Source organism: Orcinus orca, chromosome 14 (genome assembly GCF_937001465.1).
Source record: "Orcinus orca chromosome 14, mOrcOrc1.1, whole genome shotgun sequence".
NCBI classification, from domain to species: Eukaryota; Metazoa; Chordata; class Mammalia; order Artiodactyla; family Delphinidae; genus Orcinus; species Orcinus orca.
In genome coordinates this window covers 31,983,404-32,006,628 of record NC_064572.1, presented here as the reverse complement: position 1 = coordinate 32,006,628, position 23,225 = coordinate 31,983,404, and the positions used below count along the sequence as shown (strand labels likewise).

At 37.8% G+C, this 23,225-nt stretch overlaps 1 protein-coding gene and 1 long non-coding RNA gene across 9 annotated transcripts in view; one reads left to right on the top strand and one right to left on the bottom strand.

Moving 5' to 3' along the window:
• The window catches only part of LOC125961101 (uncharacterized), a 259,744-nt gene that overhangs the window by 109,698 nt on the left and 126,821 nt on the right, over positions 1–23,225 (top strand). The window lies entirely within an intron of this gene.
• Positions 1–23,225, bottom strand: part of ADK (adenosine kinase) — a 485,652-nt gene that overhangs the window by 457,463 nt on the left and 4,964 nt on the right. The window contains exon 1 of one of the 8 annotated variants that reach the window (XM_004273087.2): positions 1,901–2,100. The exons of 6 other annotated variants lie outside the window; for them this stretch is intronic. In XM_004273087.2, the coding sequence (XP_004273135.1) occupies positions 1,901–1,914 (14 nt within the window). In that variant the 5' untranslated portion in view covers positions 1,915–2,100. Of the gene's footprint in view, positions 1–1,900; positions 2,101–23,225 lie in introns of those variants that run through there. One more of the 8 variants, XM_049697248.1, reaches the window with a different exon arrangement.

Here is a 23,225-nt window from a genome sequence, read left to right as displayed (position 1 = left end):
TTCAACTTCAGTAGTCTCCCTGCCTACTCCTAAACCTAAGTTATTAAGTTCCTTGGAGGACTACAGGAAAGCAAGAGAGTTACTATAGCTGTCTCTCAGAATACTCTAAAATTTTTGTTCACAGAAGCAGCTTTTTCAGGAAATTTAAGTAGTATGTTGTTTTTATAAAGGTATCATGCAGAGCACTGTATAATGGATATCTGGATTCAGTTCCTAACTCTGCCACTAACTGATTTTGCACAAGGCACTCAAGTCTTCTTGGTCTCAGTTTCCTCAGGTATAAATGTGGTAGCTGGGTTTAGATAATATCTAAAAATCTTTTTTTGAGTCATGTCACTATAGTTGAAGTCTATGTAAAATGTAGACTAACATCTGAAGAAACAAGGATAAATGTAACTATTAGTAGTTATCTATCCTTCCACAAGTCAAATAAGGCTGGTATTAACCTTTAAATTTTAATACAACCACCATTCTACCCCTATCTCAAAAAATACATCCTACTGTCACTGGCTGAGCGGCAGAAGCTTTATATTTGGGTTTTTCTCCACTGAAGAGTAGCCAGGAATATGATGATGGATTAATATCCAGTCCACATAAGAAGTGTCCCTTAACATAGACAGTATTTGACCCACACTCCTAATTAGTAGCCGGCTACAATGATGGGAGTTGGGAGTGGGGAGAGGGAGCAGTGACTAGGTTTAACAGCATAATCCTAATTCATCGTAAAATACTGTTAGCATTAAAATATAGACTTATATGTCCCAATACAATTTATTGTGAAATCTTTCCATGTTGATCTCCACATTTCAGTACCCCAATTCCTCCTTCTGCATAATGAGGTAAATACTCTTTGTGTTAATATAGAATTACGCAATTTAACAGAAACTGCATCCCAGTTCAGCACAGTTACGTCTTACTTTAACTTCCCTGAGGGTCAGGTTCTCCAGTCATTTCTTAAACACTGTGTAGTCAAATTCACCACTGAGAAACCATTAAATCACCACGATTTAGGCTGCTGGAAGCTCATAAACCAAAATTTAACTAATTTTATTCTCTTCACATTTGTGCTGGGGCCTCCCTTTCTCTGGGACAATGAAGGCCAAGGTCTACTTTAAAAGAGGCAGTTCAGAACACTGAGTAAATAAGGCAATTTACCTCTTTTTATAAATAGTTTCATCAGCATAAGGTAAACATTCAGTCAGTGCTACCCGCAGACATTGGACAGGGCCATTATCCTGTCGCCATTACCAAAAAAGAACCTTCCAAACTCTGGAAGAGCAATTGAAGGAAGCCTCTCTTTTATTGCTCTCATTGTATACCTACCACCTCATGAAACCCACATTGCGTGTGACTCTCAGATAAAAGTAGGTAAACAGATGGTACCTGGGGAACCAGAGTACTAATTCCAGTCATAAGCAAACATTTTTGGGACACACAATTTCACAACTTGGGGGCAATCTACCTGCATCAAACGGCCAACTTTGCAGGTCTGCACTGGGCCACCAACGAAGTTGTCAGAGGGCATGACACGCGGGCATGGACACGCCCTGTGCACGTCACACTTCCCCAGGCCTCGGGCTATCCCGGGGGAGGGAAAATAGCTACATTTTCACGAGAAACCCACTACGCTCACCTGCAAGCTTCAAACCCTGTAATCTGGGTAAGGGCCACCTCAGCGGTGCGGCTGCTCGCAGGGCTCCGCCATGTGCCTCAGCCCCCAAAACTTCTGAGGAAGGCAGAAATGACCAAATGAAAAGTGCAGAGAGAGCCTCCAACATGAGGGGGACCGGTGGCATTGGGAGGCTCCACAACACCCAAGACAAGGGGCGACAGTTCTCTGGCAGCCAGGAGGCTAATGCCCAGCAAGCGCGCAGTTTAAGCTGCCGCTCTGTCTCATTACCTGATGGCCGTCATGGCTTCACCTTCTTGCCCCACGCAACAGCGTTCGCGTCCGATGCTCTGCGTCCGCACGGGCGGCAGCAGCAGGTACCACAGCCACAGCTCCTGGGCTCAGGCACTCAGCGACGGGGAGCGCGTCCTCACATACCCGGCGCGCGGGCGGCCCCCGCTGAGCCGGCCGCACGCGCTGATTGGCCGAGCCCGGAAGGGGCGGGCGCTCCGCCCCGGGCCCGCGGCCCGAGACTAGCCCAGGCCGCCTCGGGCAACTGCAAGCCGCCCGCGCGTCTCGTGCCGGCGCGCGGGCTAGCGGGCTGGCTAGCGGGCGCGGTGGCCATCTTGAGTCCTGGTAACAGAGTTCCCCCCCACACACTCCTGGCTTACGGGGCACGAGGATGGGTGCCCGCCTCAAAAATGGCCGCTCCGAAAGGCAACCGGCTTATCAGTCACATGGCCCTGTCTACCTCGGCCAGCCCAGGTCGCCTTAACAGGACTTGGGACAGGGACGGAGTCAGGGCAGTCTTTGGGGATGGGGTTTAACAGCCTGAAAAACCATCTGCAGAAAAGCAGCAGCCGCCTGGGAAACCTCAGTCCGGGTAGAATCGATCGCGTGGCAACAGCAGCACATGTCGTAATTCGAACTCGCAGCCTTTAAGAGTCAAATGCTGAGTCTTGTGGTCCCCAAACGTTTTTGAACTTCAGAAACACTTAAAACAAGTTATTTAATACAGAAGTGTCCATGGTCTCACTATAAACCTGTGAATCAGAACCTAGAAAGGTGAGGCCCATACATTGGTATTTTTAGCAAGTTCCCGGGTGATCCAGGTACACGTGTAAAGTTTTAAAACCTCTGGGCCAAACTAGCCCACTCAGACTATCCTACTTGACATACTAATTGTCAGACTTCCTCACTTTTCTGAAAAGTATGAAGCGCTCTGAAGTAAGCATCTAATGCCATAGGGAAAAAATTGGAAGAACCCTAACTCTTGGAGCTAGCCTTACAATTTAGTGGGGGTTAAAGGATTTAAGAAACTGATTCTGAACCACTAATAAAAGGTAAAAGGCTTTCCTTGTGCAGCGGTTAAGAATCCGCCTGCCAATGCAGGGGACACGGTTCGATGTGTCAAGACCCAACACAGCCAAACATACATAAATAAATAAAAAGACAGGTAAATCAATTCCAACTGCAGGAAGGGTAGAATGGAGGATAATCAGTAAACGCTTTATGACCTAAATAGCTTTTTTTTATTCCCTCTTTATGCTCTGTGCAAATATTTATATAAACAGACCACAACCTCCAGTGGCATTCATTTACTATCTGGATGGTGATCAAGTCCATAAATGTGAAATCACTTACGTTAGAAACACAATCCAAGGCTTCCCTGGTGGCCCAGTGGTTAAGAATTCACCTGCCACTGCAGGACACATGGGTTCAAGCCCCCATGGGGGAAGATCTAACATGCTGCAGAGCAGCTAAACCCGTGAGCCACAACTACTGGGCCTGTGTTCTAGAGCCCGCGAGCCGCAACTACTGGGCCAGCGTGCCACAACTACTGAAGCCCGCGCACCTAGAGCCACGCTCTGCAACAAAAGAAGCTACCACAATGGGAAGCCCCGTGCACCACAACAAAGAGTAGCCCCGCTCGCGGCAACTAGAGAAAGCCCGCACACCAACGAAGACCCAACGAGCCAAAAATAAATAAATAATAAAGTAAATAAATTTAAAAAAAAAAACACGATCCAACATGTGATACTGAATTCTGCATACTGTGACTGAAGGAACTGAATTTTTATTTAATTTTAATTAGCTTAAATTTTAAAACCAAAAGGTAAAATATTTTTCCATTAAACACAATTTTGTTTTCATTGCACTACATTTCACCTTTTAACTGCGAAAAATTTAGCATCCAAACTGAGACACTGTAAATATAAAATGCATACTGAATTTTTCAAGACTTAGTACCAAAAAAATACAGAATATCTCAGTAATAAATTTTGTACTGATTACATGTTGAAATAATACTTAGCTATGCTGGGTTAAATAAAATATATTAAGATTAATTTAAACTGTTTCTTTTTACTTTTTTAATGTGGCTACTAGAAATTTTTTAATTTTATGTCTTGCATTATATTTCTACCTGACAGTGCTGTTCTACTAAGTTAGCCTTGCTTTTTTCTTACCTATCATTGCCCCATGACAGAATAATTATGCTCACTAAATGAAATTAGTAAAGACCAATTTATACAAATCCCTCATTCCTTACTAACCATCTGAAACATCAAGTATTCCAAAGGATTTCAAGTTTCCTTTGAAAATGCTTTTTTTTTTTAGCATTTTTCTCTTTAGTTTGGAAAATCCTATCTAGAATGAAGCCATGTACTATAAATTTGATGTGTTCAGTCCATGAGTAAAGGCTATTAAAAACAGAGCTATACTTGGCTGATTGGGACTTTGACCAAATGTCCACAAGCAGAAGTAGTCATTTGTTCCTCTGGATTAAACAAGATCTGAATCAAAGCAGCCGCAGAATAGCAATTTGAAGCAGGGGAGACACTGACTAATTCAACAGTTTGCCTCCTCCTCTCATGGAAAATGTTAATAGATAACCCACATGAACTAAAGTAACACCAGGAATAATCCTTAGAACAAATTTCAAAACCTCCATGTAACTTTTAATATGGGATGGAGTATGGTGCTTTTCAAACTTTAATATACATACACATCACTTGAGTGATCTTGTTAAAATAAAGGTTTGATTCAGCAAGTCTCTATGGTCAAGATTTTGCATTCCTTTATGTTCCCAGATTTTGCCAATTGCTTCTGGTCCGTGGGCCATGCTAAGTAGCAAGGTTGTAAAGGGAAGTAGCAAGATTGTAAAGGTAGCAAGACAGAAGTGACTTGGAACCCCTGCTTGACTTCCTACATGACCTTGGGCTGGTTCTTAACCTATGTGTCCCTCGGTTTACACATTACATGCTTTTCAGGGCAATGGGAAGATTAAAACTTAATTCTAGTAAAGTCTAATAGAGTCCTCAGCACATGACATGATTATTACTTCGTTGTTACCACATTTCTTAAAATTACATCTCTGGGAAGCATGATATGAAAGCTAACATGCACTCGGCCTTGTGAAAAATAAATGAACTTTCACACATGCCTAACATAACTTTGTTGACTCCTATTTTTGATTTTTAACAAAAAACTAATTGTGGTACCAAAACAGCTAGATTTGAAACTTTGCTTTTTAACAAATACAGTATATTCTATGTCATTAAGGGACGATAAAAGCCTGCAATACTCAAATATTCAATCAAATTAAAGCCATATCACATTCAAAGATTTTTTAAAAGCTACTTATTTTTGAGTAGTGACACTTTGCATCTAACAATCAAACTTTGGTTTTTTTACTCATAATCAGTCAACACAACTTTCAAAAAGTGTATTACTTAAAATGTACTTAGGTAACAGTTCATTTCAGCAGGTACAGATACAGAAATGCTATTTCAGTAAACAGGGCTCATGTGTGATTGTTCTTTCAGAGTCAATCAGGTAGAGATAAAAGACATGTTTTTCCAAATAAAGGCAGCAGCTTTTTTAATTCACAGCACGTTCCTTTCCTCAGCCTTTCATGCTTTTTTTCTCCTCCACCCAATTTTTCTCAAACACACACACACACACACACACACACACACACAAAGTTAGCTACCGAGTAACCACTAAAAGACTCTTTCAATCAATTTTTTAAGCAATTTATTTCAACCCTATTCTTCACTTTAGGGAAAAGCAGTCAATTTGAATTATTAACCTTCATTAACTTTCTTCTAATTCAAATAGTTGAATCAAGATCAGTGGGTCAGAACAGTTTGCTCTTGGAAAGATAGATAAGTAAATATTCTATCTACTTTATCTAATCATGTGGTTAGTCTGCCACTAAAAGCACCTAGATAGCTAACGCCAAATAGTTAAATAAATATGTTTACGGATAGCACAACAAATATGTAGACTAACCTTTTCAACAAATGCTTCCAAACCCAAAATAATAGCAAAGTTCTCTTCAAACACAACCAGTTTGTTAAGCGTGCAATAAAACAAGTATTTTCATATATTAGTACATTTCTAGAAAGCTTTGTGGCAACGTGTCACCAATTCCACTTTATAGGCAACTATAATAGATAAAATAGAACATGAACAAAGATGTATATACCTAGTTATTCCTTTCACATTAATAGCAAAAATGTATTATATCCCTAAATAAGGAAAAATAGAATAATGGTTAAATAAATTATAGAAGAATGTTATGAAGCTACTATAAAATGTTTTCATAGACTTTTTAAGGACAGAGGAAAATGCTCATGATATAATCTTAAGTGAAAAAAGCAAAACAATCCAACAAAAAGAATGTAGAGTATAATCTTGACTATGTTAAAAAATATATATATGCCGTATATACACAGAAAAAAACTGGAAAGAAACATACCAAAATGTTATTACTGGATTCTCTGGAAAGTAGAATTATGTGTCATTTTGACTTTATATTGATCTGCTTTATAAATTTTCTACTACATGTTGGTTTTATTAGCATAAAATTTTTGTATTATTAAATTTTAATGGTCTTTCTGAAATGATTTAAAAATACAAAACTTATTCCTGCTTTTTTAAAACCTGTGTCTTTTTAGATCACAACCATCAAAACTACCCTTATTTTTAGAGGAATTAGGCTTACTTTACAAATGTCTCATCTTTTTATGTGTAAAGATTCTTTAATACAGGAATAACAAAAATAAAATGTCTATGATTTTCTTGTTTAATTTTAAATCTTAACTTGACAAAAATTAAAAGCATAAGTACCACTTTTAGAGCTTTGCACAGCCTTTAAGAAGCCAGCTGTCACAAGATTGAATGTGGAATATCTTCCCTGCATGTTACTTAAAAATACATCTCCTCATTTCATATGAATGAAAATACTGGGACTTTCCTGGTGGCACAGTGGTTAAGACTCCCAATGCAGGGGGCCAGGGTTCAAGCCCTGGTCGGGGAATTAGATGTCACATGCATGCCACAGCTAAGAGTTCACATGCTGCAACTGGGGAGTCCACTGCCACAACTAAGATCCGGTGCAACGAAATAAATATTTAAAAAAAGAAAAGAAAATACTGATAAAATAAGATTTTAAAGCAATCTATACCATATTCCAAAAAGAGAAATTTCTTAAGACTTGTCTCCCTAAAATAATTAGTGCCACAGAGTAAAGTTCAGGAGCCGGAGAATAAAGAGATGGGAATTCTAATCCTAGGCCTACCAAAAAAATGTATGTCCTTTGACCGTCAGTTTCCTTATCTGAAACACCAGGTAGTTTGTTACAGGTGACATCTCAGGTCCGTTTCAGTTCTTAATGGACAGTGGAAGAAAAAAACTGTCCGCTTGTGACAATACAAATTGGGTTGCTTTTTTAAGAGTTGATCAGTTTTAATGAAAATAAAACACTCGCAATTTTACTTAGTTTTCATTATGGACAAAGTTATTCAAAGAAACATTGCTAAATGTATTACCCAAAAAAATATTAAAAGAGGTTCACTATTTTTATTTCCTTTTAATTATTATCGATAGATTCTCATGTCACATTTCACTTTAACGTGACATATTCAAACAATATAATCTTTAAATGGAACCTGACAATTTATTTCCCAGGAGAATTTGAAGAATATAATAACATTTGATTGACTGAACTTTACTTACTAAGAATTCTTAGCAAAACTCCCTCCCAAGAACACCTACACAGTGCTTCTATATTTTCAGTGAACCACAAATCTTTAAAAGTCAAAGAAAATTTCCAATCTAAAAGTATAGGACAGGGACTTCCCTGGTGGTGCAGTGGTTAAGAATCCACCTGCCAATGCAGGGGAAATGGGTTCGAGCCCTGGTCGGGGAAGATCCCACATGCTGCGGAGCAACTAAGCCTATGTGCCACAACTACTGAGCCTGTGCTCTAGAGCCCGCGAGCCACAACTGAGCCCGCGTGCCACAACTACTGAAGCCCGCGTGCCTAGAGCCCGTGATCCGCAACAAGAGAAGCCACTGCAGTGAGAAGCCCATGCACTGCAACGAAGAATAGCCCCCACTCGCGGCAACTAGAGGAAGCTGGCATGCAGCAACGAAGACCCAATGCAACCAAAAAAATAAATAAATAAATAAATAATTGATTCTTTAAAAAATAAAATAAAAAAATAGAAGTATGGGACAACAGTGCTTCCCAATTATTTATGCTGCCAAGAATATATTTTGAAACTATATAATTGAATATATCACTATCATTTCACAAAAGGGCATTTTAACATAAAAATGTAAAAAGGACATCACAGAATAAACAGCGCTACCCGAAGTATTGCTGGTAACCTTATGAAATATATTTTCTATATAAAAGATTTTTCTTGTTTTTATTTTACCATAAATCCGGTACTTCACAAAAAAGCTTTTAGGAATCAATCACTTGGGAATTCCCTAGCAGTCCAGTGGTTAGGACTCCACGCTTTGACTGCTGAGGGCACGGATTCAGTCCCTGGTCGGGGAACTAAGATTCCACAAGCTGCCATGCAGCCAAAAGAAAAAAAAAAAAAGGAATCAATCACTCATTAACTCAACAAATATTTATTGAGATCTTCTCTACTACTCAATACACTGGAGATTCAGCAATGACCAAGAACATGTACTGCCCTTATAGAACTGATATTCTAGTGAGGAGATATAGATAAATAATCAAATAAACAAGAACATTAAATGATCATTAAGTGCTATGCAGAGAATTAAGCCCAGCGGATAACACAGAGAAAGGCTCCTTTAGAGTGGGTAGTCAGGGAAGATCTCCAGTAGAAAACTGAATGACAAGGAAGAGCAAGGTGGGGGAAGGGTTTCCAGACAGACAGACAGCACTAAAATAACTGGAAGCCCAGTGTGAAAAAAAGGGGAGGGACAAAAGGTTGTGGTTAGAGAAAGAAGCAGAACGTCTTAGTTTTGATGAGCCTAAGAAGTTTAGACTTTGTTATAAGCAAGACAGGAAGCCACTGTAATTAAGTTTTAAACAGAGGAATGACGTGATCTGATTTTGTCTTAAAAGATCAACCTGGTTATAGTGTAGAGAATGGATCAAAGGAGCATGAAAGCAGAAAGACTAAATTAAAAGCCTATTACAGTAATAAAGATGACAAATAATTGTGGTTTGAACAATGAAGATAGTGGTGGACATAGAAAGAAGTAAATGGACATTTTGGAGGTATTGGGTTGGCTAAAAGGTTCTTTCGGTTTTTTCCATAAGATGGCTCTAGTAGCCCTTAGTTGTCTTTAACTTCATTCGAAACAATTTTGTTAGATTGTATTGTGACAGCTGTCATATCAGAGTGCATTAAAAAAAAAAAGTATCAAAATTGGTGAATTTTTGTGTAGCCATTTTAATATTGAAGTTGGAAGAAAGAAAGCAACATTTTCAGCATATTATGCTTTATTATTTCAAGAAAGGTAAAAACGCAACTGAAAGATTTGTGCAGTGTATGGAGAAGGTACTGTGACTGATCGAATGTGTCAAAAGTGGTTTGCGAAGTTTCGTGCTGGAGATTTCTCGTGGACGATGCTCCACGGTTGGGTAGAACAGCTGAAGTTGATAGCGATCAAATCAAGACGTTAATTGAGAACCATCGACATTATACCACACAGGAGATAGCTGACATACTCAAAATATCCAAATCAAGTGTTGAAAATCATTTGCACCAGCTTGGTTATGTTAATCGCTTTGATGTTTGGGTTCTACATAAGTTAAGCAAAAAAAACCTTCTTGACCGTATTTCCACATGCGATTCTCTACCTAAACATAACAAAAACATTCCGTTTTTAAAACAAATTCGGACAGGTGATGAAAAGTGGATACTGTACAATAATGTGGAATGGAAGCGATCACGGGGCAAGCGAAATGAAGCACCACCAACCACACCAAAGGCCGGTCTTCATCAAAAGAAGGCGATGTGTATATGGTGGGATTGGAAGGGAGTCCTCTATTATATGCTCCTTCTGGAAAACCAAGCGATTAATTTCAACAAGTACCACCCACAATTAGACCAACTGAAAGCAGCACTCAACGAAAATGGTCTGGAATTAGTCAACAGAAAACACATAATCTTCCATCAGGATAACACAAGACCACATGTTTCTTTGATGACCAGGCAAAAACCGTAACAGCTTGGCTGGGAAGTTCTGATTCATCTGCCGTATTCACCAGACATTGCACCTTCAGATTTCCATCTATTTCGGTCTTTACAAAATTCTTAATGGAAAAAATTTCAATTCCCTGGAAGACTGTAAAAGGTACCTGGAACGGTTTTTTGCTCAAAAAGATAAAAAGTTTTGGGAAGATGGCATTATGAAGTTGCATGAAATATGGCAGAAGGTAGTGGAACAAAATGGGGAATACATTGTTCAATAAAGTTCTTGGTGAAAATGGAAAGTGTGTCTTTTTTTACTTAAAAACCGAAGGAACTTTTTGGCCAATCCAATAGAATGACAGGAATATGGGGGACTAAGGAAAATAAAGGAGTCAAGAGTAACTCCTAGATTTTAGACTAAATTGGGTAACTTTGGACTAAATTGAGTAAATGGCGCTGCTGTTACTGAGATAAAAGGGAAAGACAAGAAAGAAGTTCAAAGGACAAGTTCCAGGGGAGGTCGGGGATAGAGATAAAGACTTGGGAAACAGATTTTTCTTTCTAGTCTTCCTTACTCTGTAGTGCCTACTGTTTTCTATTAATAGACTAAAAATAGTTGTCCAGAATTGTATATGCAGTTTCATTTGAACAACACCCTAAGAGGGCAACCATTCTACCTTAGCAGTCACCTGCCAGCAGCCACTAAATATGTATATAATTAAAATAACATGTAAAACTTAATGAGTGTTTAATATGTGCCAGACACCATGCTATATATGTTTCAAGTACTACCTTATTTGAATTTACAAAAACCTTATCAGAAGATTTTTTATTATCACCATTTTACATTTGAAGAAATTGAAGCTCAAAGAGGTTAAATAATTTGCTGAAAGTCACACGTTACAGAACAGAAATCCAAACTCTGGTAGCCTGACTCCAGAACTGGGGCTAATTAACACTGTACAGTGTTACCAAAGTAAACCCAAGACAGACTGACATAAGTCTGAGACTTTTATAAACACCCAAATTTCAGAACACCACACTATGACTTCCACCCGTAAGATGTAGTAGTCCGGTAACAGCTTTCTTACTAGCCGGAGCATCATATGAAATACTTTCAGAAATTGCTTCCTTTATTTCCATATGTGCTTATTCATAGATTAAATCTGAGCAGCCAATGAATCTGCCGTTTTTGTCTTTAATTTAGCCAAGACTCCTAATTGCCACCAAGAATCATTTCTTAGACCTCTTCATTTTTAAAAATTTCAACCACAATTTCATTTCTGTCAAAATCACAAGACTGATTGTTGACAAAGAAAAACATCTTTTTTACTCTGCAAGAATTTAGGGGCACACAATTAATAGCAAGTGGTTAAATTTACTATAAAACTAAGTAAATCTCCCACCCCAGCCATTCACTTTGTGCAAATCAAATTTAGGCTTTAGTAAAATTACAAATTATTTCTTATCAAGATCTTTCAAGACTCATAAATTGAAACCACAAATGTCCACAAAAGGTTCCACTGTAAAAAAAAAAAATTTTTTTTAACTTATATTAGTCCTTGGGTATATCCTCTAACCCCTAGTGCCTATCATGTTCCACTATATAAGAGTAAAAATAAATGTAGTCTCAAATTAAACATGCAGTTTTATCCAAAAAGAGTCCTAAGAAATAGAAATTTCTAATGGGTTGCTTTAGAAATGATGGAACTGGTTTATAAAGTTTTCTTTTATTCAATGTTTTTTTTTCTCTCTAACAGAGTATCCTAATAATAGGAACCAGCAATTTCATAGTCTCCACTGATGAGGACTGACCTAGATTTGAAGGTCCTATCTTCCACCCTACTAAATGGGCAGAGGGCCACCTTCTCTCACAGTCTGTGGGACAGGACACAGACTGGCACTGGCTCTCATCTGCCTAAAGACTGACCTGAAATTGGATTTCAGGGTGCAGAGAAAAATAGTGAAATATTTAGAGTGAAACCCCTCCTTGTGGAAATAGGGTAGACTGCTTTTCTGCAATAACTAGATATTTAAAATTGAAAGACTTGGAAGTTTATACAGTGGTGATGGTGGTGGAGGTGGTAGTGATAGTAGTCTCAGTGTTACTGGGAAACCTGGGATGGAGAGAAGTGCAAAGAGCCCACCAAAACTGTTGTATTGGGAAAAATGTAATCTTTGAAGTGTCTTTCCTTATGCAGCACAACAGTCAAGTAGAATTAAAATTATATACATAAATATAGTATATATACCATAGCATTCCTTGGAGTGCTTTCAATGGAGATCACTTGACCCAGTGGTTACTTAATGTGATCATGTAATCTCAAGTTAAAGGGGAAGGATCATTAGCTTTTGGGGTGGGTCATCGTGCAGATTTTCTAATGATTCATTACATATATGAGAGAATCAGGTACGGAAAACGTTAAGAACAAATTTTTTTATTGCCTCAATAGTTATATAAGTTCATCAAGAAATGCAGTGTGGGGCTTCCCTGGTGGCGCAGTGGTTGAGAGTCTGCCTGCCGATGCAGGGGACACAGGTTCGTGCCCCAGTCCGGGAAGATCCCACATGCCGCAGAGCGGCGAAGCCCGTGAGCCATGGCCGCTGAGCCTGCGCGTCCGGAGCCTGTGCTCCGCAACGGGGAGAGGCCACAACAGTGAGTGGCCGCGTACCGCAAAAAAAAAAAAAAAAGAAATGCAATGTGATGGGACTACCAATATCAGGGTTTGATATATGTTCACATACACAAAGTATGTACATAGGTATGTATGTATATATAATATTATTCCAAAAATTGATATTTTGGTGTAACTAAGCATCTATAACTTATAAACCATTTATCCTCATATGCCTGTTTATAAGTTTAAAATACACATAAGTTCTCCCATTTCATTTGGGGGTGGGTTTAAATAGTTATTTTTAAATACTGGCATCTAAACCCACAGAATTTCATTCTAAAGCTCTTACCATTTTTCACATTCTCCTCCTTAATTACTTTGAAGGAAATCTTGACCACCATCATGTCTTCCTCGGTGGGAAAAAAAGAGCCTGGGGTGGAGGAGCATTTAAGATGAATGTGGTTTACCTGAAAAACAGGACATTTTTCTGCAGACAGAGGCAAAGAAGAATGACTCTGCAGCATAACTGGTCAAACAACCAGCCCAACCCATTCCCCAAAAGCCAGGGGTTACACCAAACACTGCTTCAACATCTGGGATTCTAAATAGCCAAGGGTATGAGAAGATAAATCCTTTTGCTTATATCTTAAGAAAGTGCTATTAATATTCCAAATATGGGCAGATATTCTGACATGGACATTTCCACAAATCCCTACAGCTCTGTCACAGGGAACAGTCCTCTTCTGGAAACCACTCTGTCACCTAAAGATACAGTACACCACAAAACCTGCATTTTACAAGAATTAATGCTTTCTTTTGAGGTATGATTGACATGTAACATTATATTAGCTTCAGGTAAGACGTAATGATTCAGTATTTGTATATATTGCAAAATGATCATCACAGTAAGTCTAGTCAACATCCATAACCATAAATAGTTACAAAGATTTTTCCTTGTGATAACAACTTGTAGGTTTTTAACAAATACGTTTAATAGTTTTGTTTTCTTTACTGAGGGGTAGAATGGGGGTTGGTGGGAGCAGATTTCTCACTTTTTCAGATTTCAACAAAAACATAACAGCTTCAGGCTTCCCTGGTGGCGCAGTGGTTAAGAATCCGCCTGCCAATGCAGGGGACACGGGTTCGAGCCCTGGTCTGGGAAGATTCCACATGCTGCGGAGCAACTAAGCCCGTGCGCCACAACTACTGAAGCCCACGCGCCATGCTCCGCAATAAGAGAAGCCACTGCAATGAGAAGCCCGCGCACCGCAACGAGGGCCCAACGCAGCCAAAAAAAAAAAAAAAAACATAACAGCTTCAGACTGCCTGTATGTGAAGGGAAGAAGTAATTAAATCCAAATGTAATCTTCAGGCATTGTAAGAAGGCAATTCTTACTCAATGTCAAATAGAGTTTTTAGGTAGTGTTAGGTAGCAAACTTATCTTAAGACTCCACAGAAATTTTTAGACCTTAAATTATTTCTACAAAACCTAAAACTCACAGTTCCATGGAAAAATACTACACATATTTAAATTAAACTCTGCACTTTGAAATCAAAAATTGACACATTTTCCAATGTTAGGGGTACCTGTGGCGGGGTGCAGGGGAGTAGACTATTGAAATTAATCATCTTTCAAAGGGCAATAACAGAATTAAAAGGTTGGATAAATTCAGTCACGGTTTTCAAAATTATTTTACAATAATTGTGGCAGATTAAAAATGGCCACAGTTTCTTGGAGACAAGAGTCTATGTCCCCTCCCCTTAAATCTGGGCTAAACTATGACTCCTTTGACCAGATTCCAGGCTAGCCTTAAAGGACTGCCAGCTCCTGCCTTGGTCTCTGAGCTGCCATCTAAGAGGTCCAACTACCAGGTTGAGGAAACCACATGGAGAGGCCCTCAAGCCACACAGAGAAAGAGAGGAACCCAGCTAAGCCAAGATTGCCAGCCACCACTACCAAAACACCAGGCAAATGAGTAAAGACAACTTGTACCCTCCACACCAGACCTGTTATCAGCCAAATACCTCCAAGTGATCCTAGTCAATAGCACATGGAGCAGAAGAATCAACCAGCTACTCCTGACCCACAAAACCATGAACTCTAGTAAAATGGCTGTTCTTTTAAGCCACTAAATTTTAGGACAGAAAACCAAACTCACTGTGAAAAATATATTTTGCATTGCAACTAATACTCCATAAATATACATAATGGAAACGTTTCACAAAGCAATACTTACCCTTACCATATTCAATGCATTGACCTTTCCTATTTTCCTTTTATAAAATACCACTTTTTCTATACCCAAATTGATTCATGATCTAGTTTGAAAAGCATTTTAATCTGTACGACTCATTTCACACAAATCTAGACAGAAACCTTAATAGGACCCAGGTGTTCTGATTCCTAATACAAAGCTCTTTTTCCTTGCCCCACACTAACAGCCCACAGGTTCATAATAAGAAGCTTCTCACAAACTCACATACACACCTCAGAGCTGAGTGAAAAGTTGAAAAGCAGAGATGTCTGATGTTGGAAGTTATGTAGAAATCAGAAATAGCTAAGAGGAATGAGCCTTTTCCTTTTTTATCACTTCCCTTTACTTCCCCCCTTCTTTTCACAGATCTGTATTTTCCTATCCCTACTTCCTTTTTCCTCTGGTTATCAAGCATTATAAAACTGAGGTTTTTAAATATTAGTTGAACTTAATGAAATGTTATAGTCATATTCTTAAAAGTAGGCTAACTGAACATTTTATCATTTCTTTAAAACTGTTGCTTTTCTTTTTGGTATGAGGTCCAAGACTAATTGTAGCTGTAGGTCATTTTTAATGAAACAGAATTCTCATCACTGCCATCTCAGATCTGGTAGAACATTTTCATAACATTTGAATTAATAATATTAAAAGATTAACAGCTTTTTAGCAGATTACTAGTAATTGTTTCGTATATAACACAGGAGTATTTTTTGAAGCAAAGGGCTTGCTTTTTTTTTTTGATCACACAAATCACTGTTGATTCCTGTTCTATTGTTTATACAATACCTGAATATTTGAGCTAATCACTAAAAATAAATCAGATTCAGGTTTGAATCCTATCTCTGCCACTTATTATATAATCTTGAGCATATTAAACTCTGTGAACAGTAATGGTTATCCCATATAATTATAATAATTAATAATGCTAAGTCATAAGATTCAAATTATCAATATCAGGGAAAATTGCAAAATCTCTAAAGTAAATAAAAACTTACCACAAATTGTTCTTTTAACTGGAACATTTTAACTCTTAAACATAAGCAAAATTGGTTTGCCCAAGGCTTTTAACAGAAAACACAACCTGCTCAAAACTGAAGCTCAATGAGTTAATCCATTACAAAGCATACAATTAAGTATATCCCACGAGGGGATATTTATTCTTGGTGGTGGTGGGGGAGGGGGTACCTACATGTGTGAATAAGAGAACTTGAAAGACAAAAATCTAAACAAGGTTACTAAACACTAAACACATCACCACAGAATTTCTTTAAATAGTGTGCTTATCTGGCACATACAGAATTCACTTTGACACGTTCTCAATTTGTGTCTTCATAGTGTAATACAAACAGCAAGAAACGTGAATCAGATGTCCTGAGTGTAGAGTGAGAGCTTAGTACTTAGGGATGCTTAACTTCTCTGGGTCTATTTCCTCAGATGAAGGCAGTTACCTGGTGGCCTTGTGAGGACCTGTAAGAAAAGGTAAAAGTGCTTGACATATTCTTTAATATGTTGTTTGTTTGTTTTTAACATTTATTTATTTATTTGGCTGTGCCAGGTCTTAGTTGTAGCATGTGGGATATAGTTCCCTGACCAAGGATCGAACCCAGGCCCCCTGCATTCGGAGCATGGAGTCCTAACCACTGGACCACCAGGGAAGTCCTAAATATGTTATTTTTATCTTTAAAAAAAAAATTAAACTTCATTTCTTGTTCTAGAAAGTAAGACAATGACAAGTTATGACTTCGGATCAAATTTCACCTCAGATACTTACTAGCTGTTACCTGACTGACATTTAACTTCACTGGGCTTCAATTCTCTCAACACAACCATGTAAATATCAGACTTTGATTTTAAGTACCTCCTCAGGCACCAACAATCTCAAGAGTCTAAAACATGTTCAGAGTTTTCAAAAATCATATGAAATTGTAAATTACCATTTCAAAGCCACATCTGGCTAATACTGAGATTTGCTGTTGTTTTCACACTTCAGCACCATTTGTTGGAAACTTCAGCTACAGAAGATCCTACCTCAGGATTTGCACACCTAGCCATCTCCTCCCATTCCTGCTCCCACCAGCATTCCCAAGCAGTCTTTGGAAATACCAAAGTAGCTTCTAAAAGGGAAAGGCTAGGAAAGCCTGCTTTAACCTGTTTTATGGGTATAAAGAAGAAATATCTTGACCAACAAGAAATCATTTACATTTAAAGAGCTCTGAATCTGACTTGATAGCTACAGGATACTAACAAGTTTTCTAAGGAATGTAGTTTATTCAAGCTTCACATAGAAGTGAGATCGAAGGTCTCGTGTGTGCGTGTGTGTGTGTGTGTGTGTGTGTGTTTTCCATTAGTGAAAAAATGTACTCCTTTCCCTTATTTGTGCTGAATCTAGGGGAGGAATGCTACACAAATAGGGGAAGAGGGGTACTAACGAAGGGATTCCTGTCTAATGCAGGAGGCTGGGCAAAGATAACTTAACATTGCTCCCATTTCTAAGGATTTGTGAGTGTAAGTCTAGAAATTTATATATTTCTCTACAGAGCATCTTTACAATATTCAAACTGAGGGATGAATATACCCAAAGAAGTCAAACCTACCATGTAGAGAGGAAGCTAACCCCCACACCTTCAAAAAAAAAAAAAAAAAAACTTTTCAAGCTATTTTTTACTAAAATACTACTTTTTAATACTAAACATTTAGTACTACTTAATTTAATAATATAACTATGTTTTATTATAATATTTCAAATCTAAACAATCCAGCTCTGTACATTTGGATAAGCAAGTGCTATGTAAAACAAACAAGATAAAGTAGAATTGTCAGTATACTTGAATGGGATCAACATGCTATCCCATGCTAAAATGTAATATAATCAGTTCATCTTGAGTATGTGAGAACAGAGACATAACCAAGGGTGTAAATCTGCATCACTTCTACAGCTTAACAGCTCTAATCTTCACCAAAACTAAGAACTAAAAATGATAGCTACGGTCTCAGCTCTGCATAGGAAAAACAATTTCTAAAAAACTCTATTTTAGGAGGAACCCAAGACATCCTCAGTCATGCCTATAAAACAAGAAAATGTTCAAATCTCTAATGTGGTTAACTTCAAAGGCAACACATTTGAACTGTTTGGTTTTTTTAAGATAATTTTCTTGTTTTTCAATTTGTTTACTCAAAAACTTAACATGGCTTTCCAGACTTCAGCTCAAGGGCTCAAAGAGTAAAACTATTTTGCTACATCAAGCTTAAAGGAATTTGAGAACCCTAAGACATCTGAATTTGATTCTTTTGCTATATTTTGTTTTCCAGTGACCCCTCTTGGATGAGTCAACAGACAAATTTCTTAAAAAGACCATTTTGCGGTATTACCTGTTGGTTACATAGTACACTGTTAGTGCGCTATGAAATTAAGAACAATGTTGCTAACCTTCAGTGCTTTTGGAGTTCTAATTAAAATGCAAATAAGCTCACTAATTAAGGACCTGCTAACCCATAGGGAAAAGACTGATCATTCTGATAAGTCACTGCGTTCTTCTTTCCAAATTCATTTTCAGAAAATTTATTTCTCCACCAAATAAGCAATTCTACTACATTTTTTTTAAGAAAGAAAACACTGACCACACGGCCTTAATAAAATGTTACTATTTATATAGGAGTAATATATTTATTCTGAGGGAATTTTCCCCATGGACAAATGCACGAAATGATTATTATAGTCAAGGCTCACTATAGTCACCAGAAAGAACAGAAATGTAATCTAGGAGTGCATCTCTTGGCCTCTGTCCTCTAGTATTGGATTTATTTCACACACAAGCTCACTCCATGTAACAATAAAAAAGAAAGGTCCAAGAACCATGAAATGTTTTCAGGTAAGAGATCTATCAACTCTTATGAATAGATAAGAATTTACAGCCAAAACATGAATCCATTTTGTGCCACTGAGTACTACAAACATAACCTTAAAACATCTTTAGAGTTTAAGAATTAATTCACTGAATAAAAATTTAGAGCCTATGTTGCAATGAAGTAATTAGTTATAAGGCATTAAGAGTGATTCAACAAGTTTCCCTACTTCAAGTAGCACTAGACGAGATAAAACATGCATACACTGTGCACTGCAATAATGCAAAGTATAAAGTACAACCAACCAGTGAAGGAGCTGTTTCCAGGCTTGGTGATTAGGAAAGTTTTATAGGGAAGATAAACTTTGGCTGGACCTTGAGGAATGAGGTTTTCATAAATATATTCTATATATGCTATAATGAACTTTTCTCTTGCTAAGAGAATGATACCACCTCACCTCCTACACCCTACAAAGTGCTGGTGGAGCTGTTGATTAGAGCGTCCTCCTCAACATCCATGCACTCCCCCACATATATAAACACCATTGGTGTGCATGCAAGCACGCACACTTGCACACAGGAAAATGGCTGAGAGTATATCCAAGGCTGGCCAAAATCCCCACCTCTGATACACTAATTGATTCAATGGTGGGTATGTAACCCAGGCAGGACTAATCAGAGTATTCTCAAAACTGATACATAGATGTGGAAAGTCTCTGCCTTTGGGCTCATGAGATTTTGGGCTTAGGGATGAAAAATGCCATCTTTCTTGTTACATTAAGATGGGCTGTGTGAGAAATGAATTCAATACCAGACGACAATAGAGGCAAGAGATGCACTCCTAGAATGAGTCATATCTGGCTAGACTTCCTGCTCTTTTAGTCAACTGAGTCTCTTAGAAACTTAATGGTTCTACTAGGGATACACCAAAGTCCAGCCTCAGCCTCTAGAAGGCAAAAAGCCAAGTAACCACTTCAATATCATTTCTGATAACCTCTAATTTTGTGAGTGATCAGTAATCACATAAGCTACCTTCATACCTATAATCCTGTATTTGCAGCTAACATAGCAAAATAGCGGGGCTTATTAGTAACTAAATGTGGTTTGCTGACAAAATTGTGAGATCCTGTTAATACAGTAACCAAACTGTGTCTTGAGAAGGTAGGAGTTTCTTATATAATTGCTGTACATATTTTCTTATTCTATTCTACAGAAGATGCTGAAATCAGCATGTATGCAATGAAAGCCAAAATGCAAATGGAAACTCAGATGTTCTTACGTTGAAAGCGAATTATTGTTTCCTAGATGAATACATTTTTAAAGAAATCATATGAGGGCACAAGTACAAACAAGTACAAACAAAAACATAAGAAATAAAACATGTAAGTGAGGGCAACAACTTTAAATCTGCTTTGGAAAATATTCAAAAAGTATCGTCTTCAAGCAGTATGTGAAATTTCAGTTCATGAGACCACTTCAGTGAAATGAGCCTTCCAAATCTTGAAGTCCAAAAATTGAAGAGTAACTGACTAATACCTTAGTATTTTTAGTATTTTTAGTAATTAGTATTAATTACCTTAGTCAGTTACTATTTGAAAGAAAGAAAAGCCTAATAACTCAGTTATATAACCAGCACCAGTATTATGGTAGAACTAGCCAAACAAGACCTTTGAAATAAGCATCTATTTAGTATCATCAACATGTAGAATGGGGACTGCAGGAAAATTTTAGCAAGTGATTCTGATGAGAAATTGTTGTTCCTGCACAATAGCAAGCTTTTAAAAACTGAATATTTAAATTTTTAGAAAGGCTCTCAATCCTATTATTGAATCCTTGGGGCAAGATATGTTCTGAGGCCAGAATTTTATGGGATTTAGAAATTTGTCAATTTTAGGAAGGTAATGCACTGTATGTGCTATATATTTTATAAACTGCCCAGGAAGGTTTCACTCAGCATGCCATTAACAAACACATATTTCTACAGCAAAACATACACATTTGTGTCAGACAAATAAATACTACAGGGGGCCTCAAACCTGTTCAAGTTCTGCTGCCAAATTAATTCATCTCAAACTTTTTTTTTAATTTCCAGTTTTCAGAGCTTTTAGGATTTCAGAAATACAGATGAAAAGATTACAACCTATAATAAAATCATAATACTTGTTTTACAAAGTTTCAGATTTACTTAGTATCCCAGAGGTCCATTCTGTAATGATGATATTTAGACACTTGGCCAAAGTATGTATTTAATGCACATCAAGTTCCTCCAGCTTCAAATCAAGAGTCCTAATATATATGTTCAGTGTAGAAAAGTTGGAAAATACAAAAAAAAAAGAAAGAAAGAAAGAAAAGAAAATAACCCACAATCCGAATGTAAATTGGTGCAGCCACTATGGAGAACAGTATGGAGGTTCCTCCAAAAACTAAAAATAGAGTTACCATATGATCCAGCAATTCCACTCCTGGGCATATACCCAGAGAAAACTATAATTTGAAAAGATACATGCACACCCATGATCATAGCAGCACCATTTACAACAGCCAAGCCATGGAAACAACCTAAATGTTCATTGAGAGATGAACAGATAAAGATGTGAGATACACACACACACACACACACACACACACACACACACACACACACACACACAATGGAATATTACTCAGCCATAAAAAAAGAATGAAATAATGCCATTTTCAGGTACATGGATGGACCCAGAGATTATCATACTAAGTGAAGTAAGTCAGAAAGAGAAAGACAAATACTGTGTGATATCACTTATATGCACCTGGAATATCCTCTCAACCTGAGGACTTTGATCTTTCTTAAATTCTGGAAAATTCTCAGCCATCATCTCTTCTAACAAGGCCTCTCCACCATTCACACTCTTTCCTCTTTTTGGAGCTCCCAGTTAGATGTTAGTTGGTGCCTCTCAATATATGTATGTGTTTATATATATATATATATAAAATATTCTCTTGAGTTTTCTTGATTTCTCTGTGCTACATCTGGGTGAATTACTCAGTACTATCTTCCAACTCACTAATTTTTGCTTTAAATACGTTTGGACCGGAGTTTAACCAACTTTTAAAAATTTAATTTTTCACCATTTTTTCTTTTATATAGCCATTTACTTCACATTTACCTACTGTTTATTTATAACATGCTTTTTTTATAACTATTACTTCTTTTATCTTTTTAAACATATTTAAAATACTTAAAAGTCATTTTGAAATTGCTCTATTAGATTTTAAGTGAGTTTATCTCCTAGTGGTTTTGTTATTTTCTAAGTAATAGTCTTCCTCATCTGTGTGCAGGCTCAGACTTTCCCCTCCTTTTTCGAATGGTTCTGAGGTAAGCCACCCCTCTTCCAGAGCCCATGACCTACAAGTTCGGTGCTCTTGTACCAGGTAATAGTGGAGAAATTACAGTTCCCAACTCTGAGCCATGTGGCAGCTCAGCCACTTCTGTGTCACCACTTCAGAGCCACAGCTTTTTAAAGCAACAGCCAGGAGTAGAGGCTTTCAGCCTTCTTTTCATCCAGCCCCAGCCCAGCTCCAAGTTTCATCCAGGGTATCTGACTCCAGTTCCCCTGCACAAAGTTATTTCCACTTGCTCCTGAACCCAGGATCTAAATGCATGTTTGCTTTCCATTTCAGTCCCTGGAGATGGTTATCTTGTTCTTGAGTACACCTATATCTTCTCTTTTTCTTTTTAAATTTGTAATTGCAGTGTTTGGAGCAGGGTAGGGAGCTAAAAGCAGGATAAAGAGCACCGTAATAACAACAGCTAACTTTTACTGAAGACATACTATATGCCAATTTTATATTTACTTTTTCATGAAATCCTCTCAACAATCTTTTGAGGTAGGTATTTTTATTATACCCATTTCAAAGATGAGAAAACAGAGGCATGGGGCCAGTAAACAATCTTTCCAAGATTACCAGCTAATAAGGACCAAGAGTCAACCAAAGGTCTTAACCACTGCTCTACTGGCTTCCATCCTGACCAGAACACTCTTCAGAATTTTAATTCTCTTATTTTTTTCCCCACTTAACTCTGATCATTTTGCATACAGGCAGGATTTTAATCGATGGAAGGGAAGTAGAGCCATATTCCTGGTAGAAAGTAGCATATTGGCTTAATGTTTATTTAGTGTTATTCAGTCTAGGCCTATACCTAAAACCAGAAACATAGTTTCAATGCCTGTCTTTTTACCAAAAACCCTTCTCACTTTCCCTGGGCTCCAGGCATTTCATGTTTACCTCTAGATACCCAGGACAATCCATGCAGGCTTTCCTCTGACTCTGCCTTTTCACCACCCTCTCTCTGCCCTAGTATATAATGTCTGGGAAAGGACCTTATTAAGGGATTCATACAAAGTACCTCAGGAGACTTCTGTTTTTCATTTTCCTTCAAAACCAA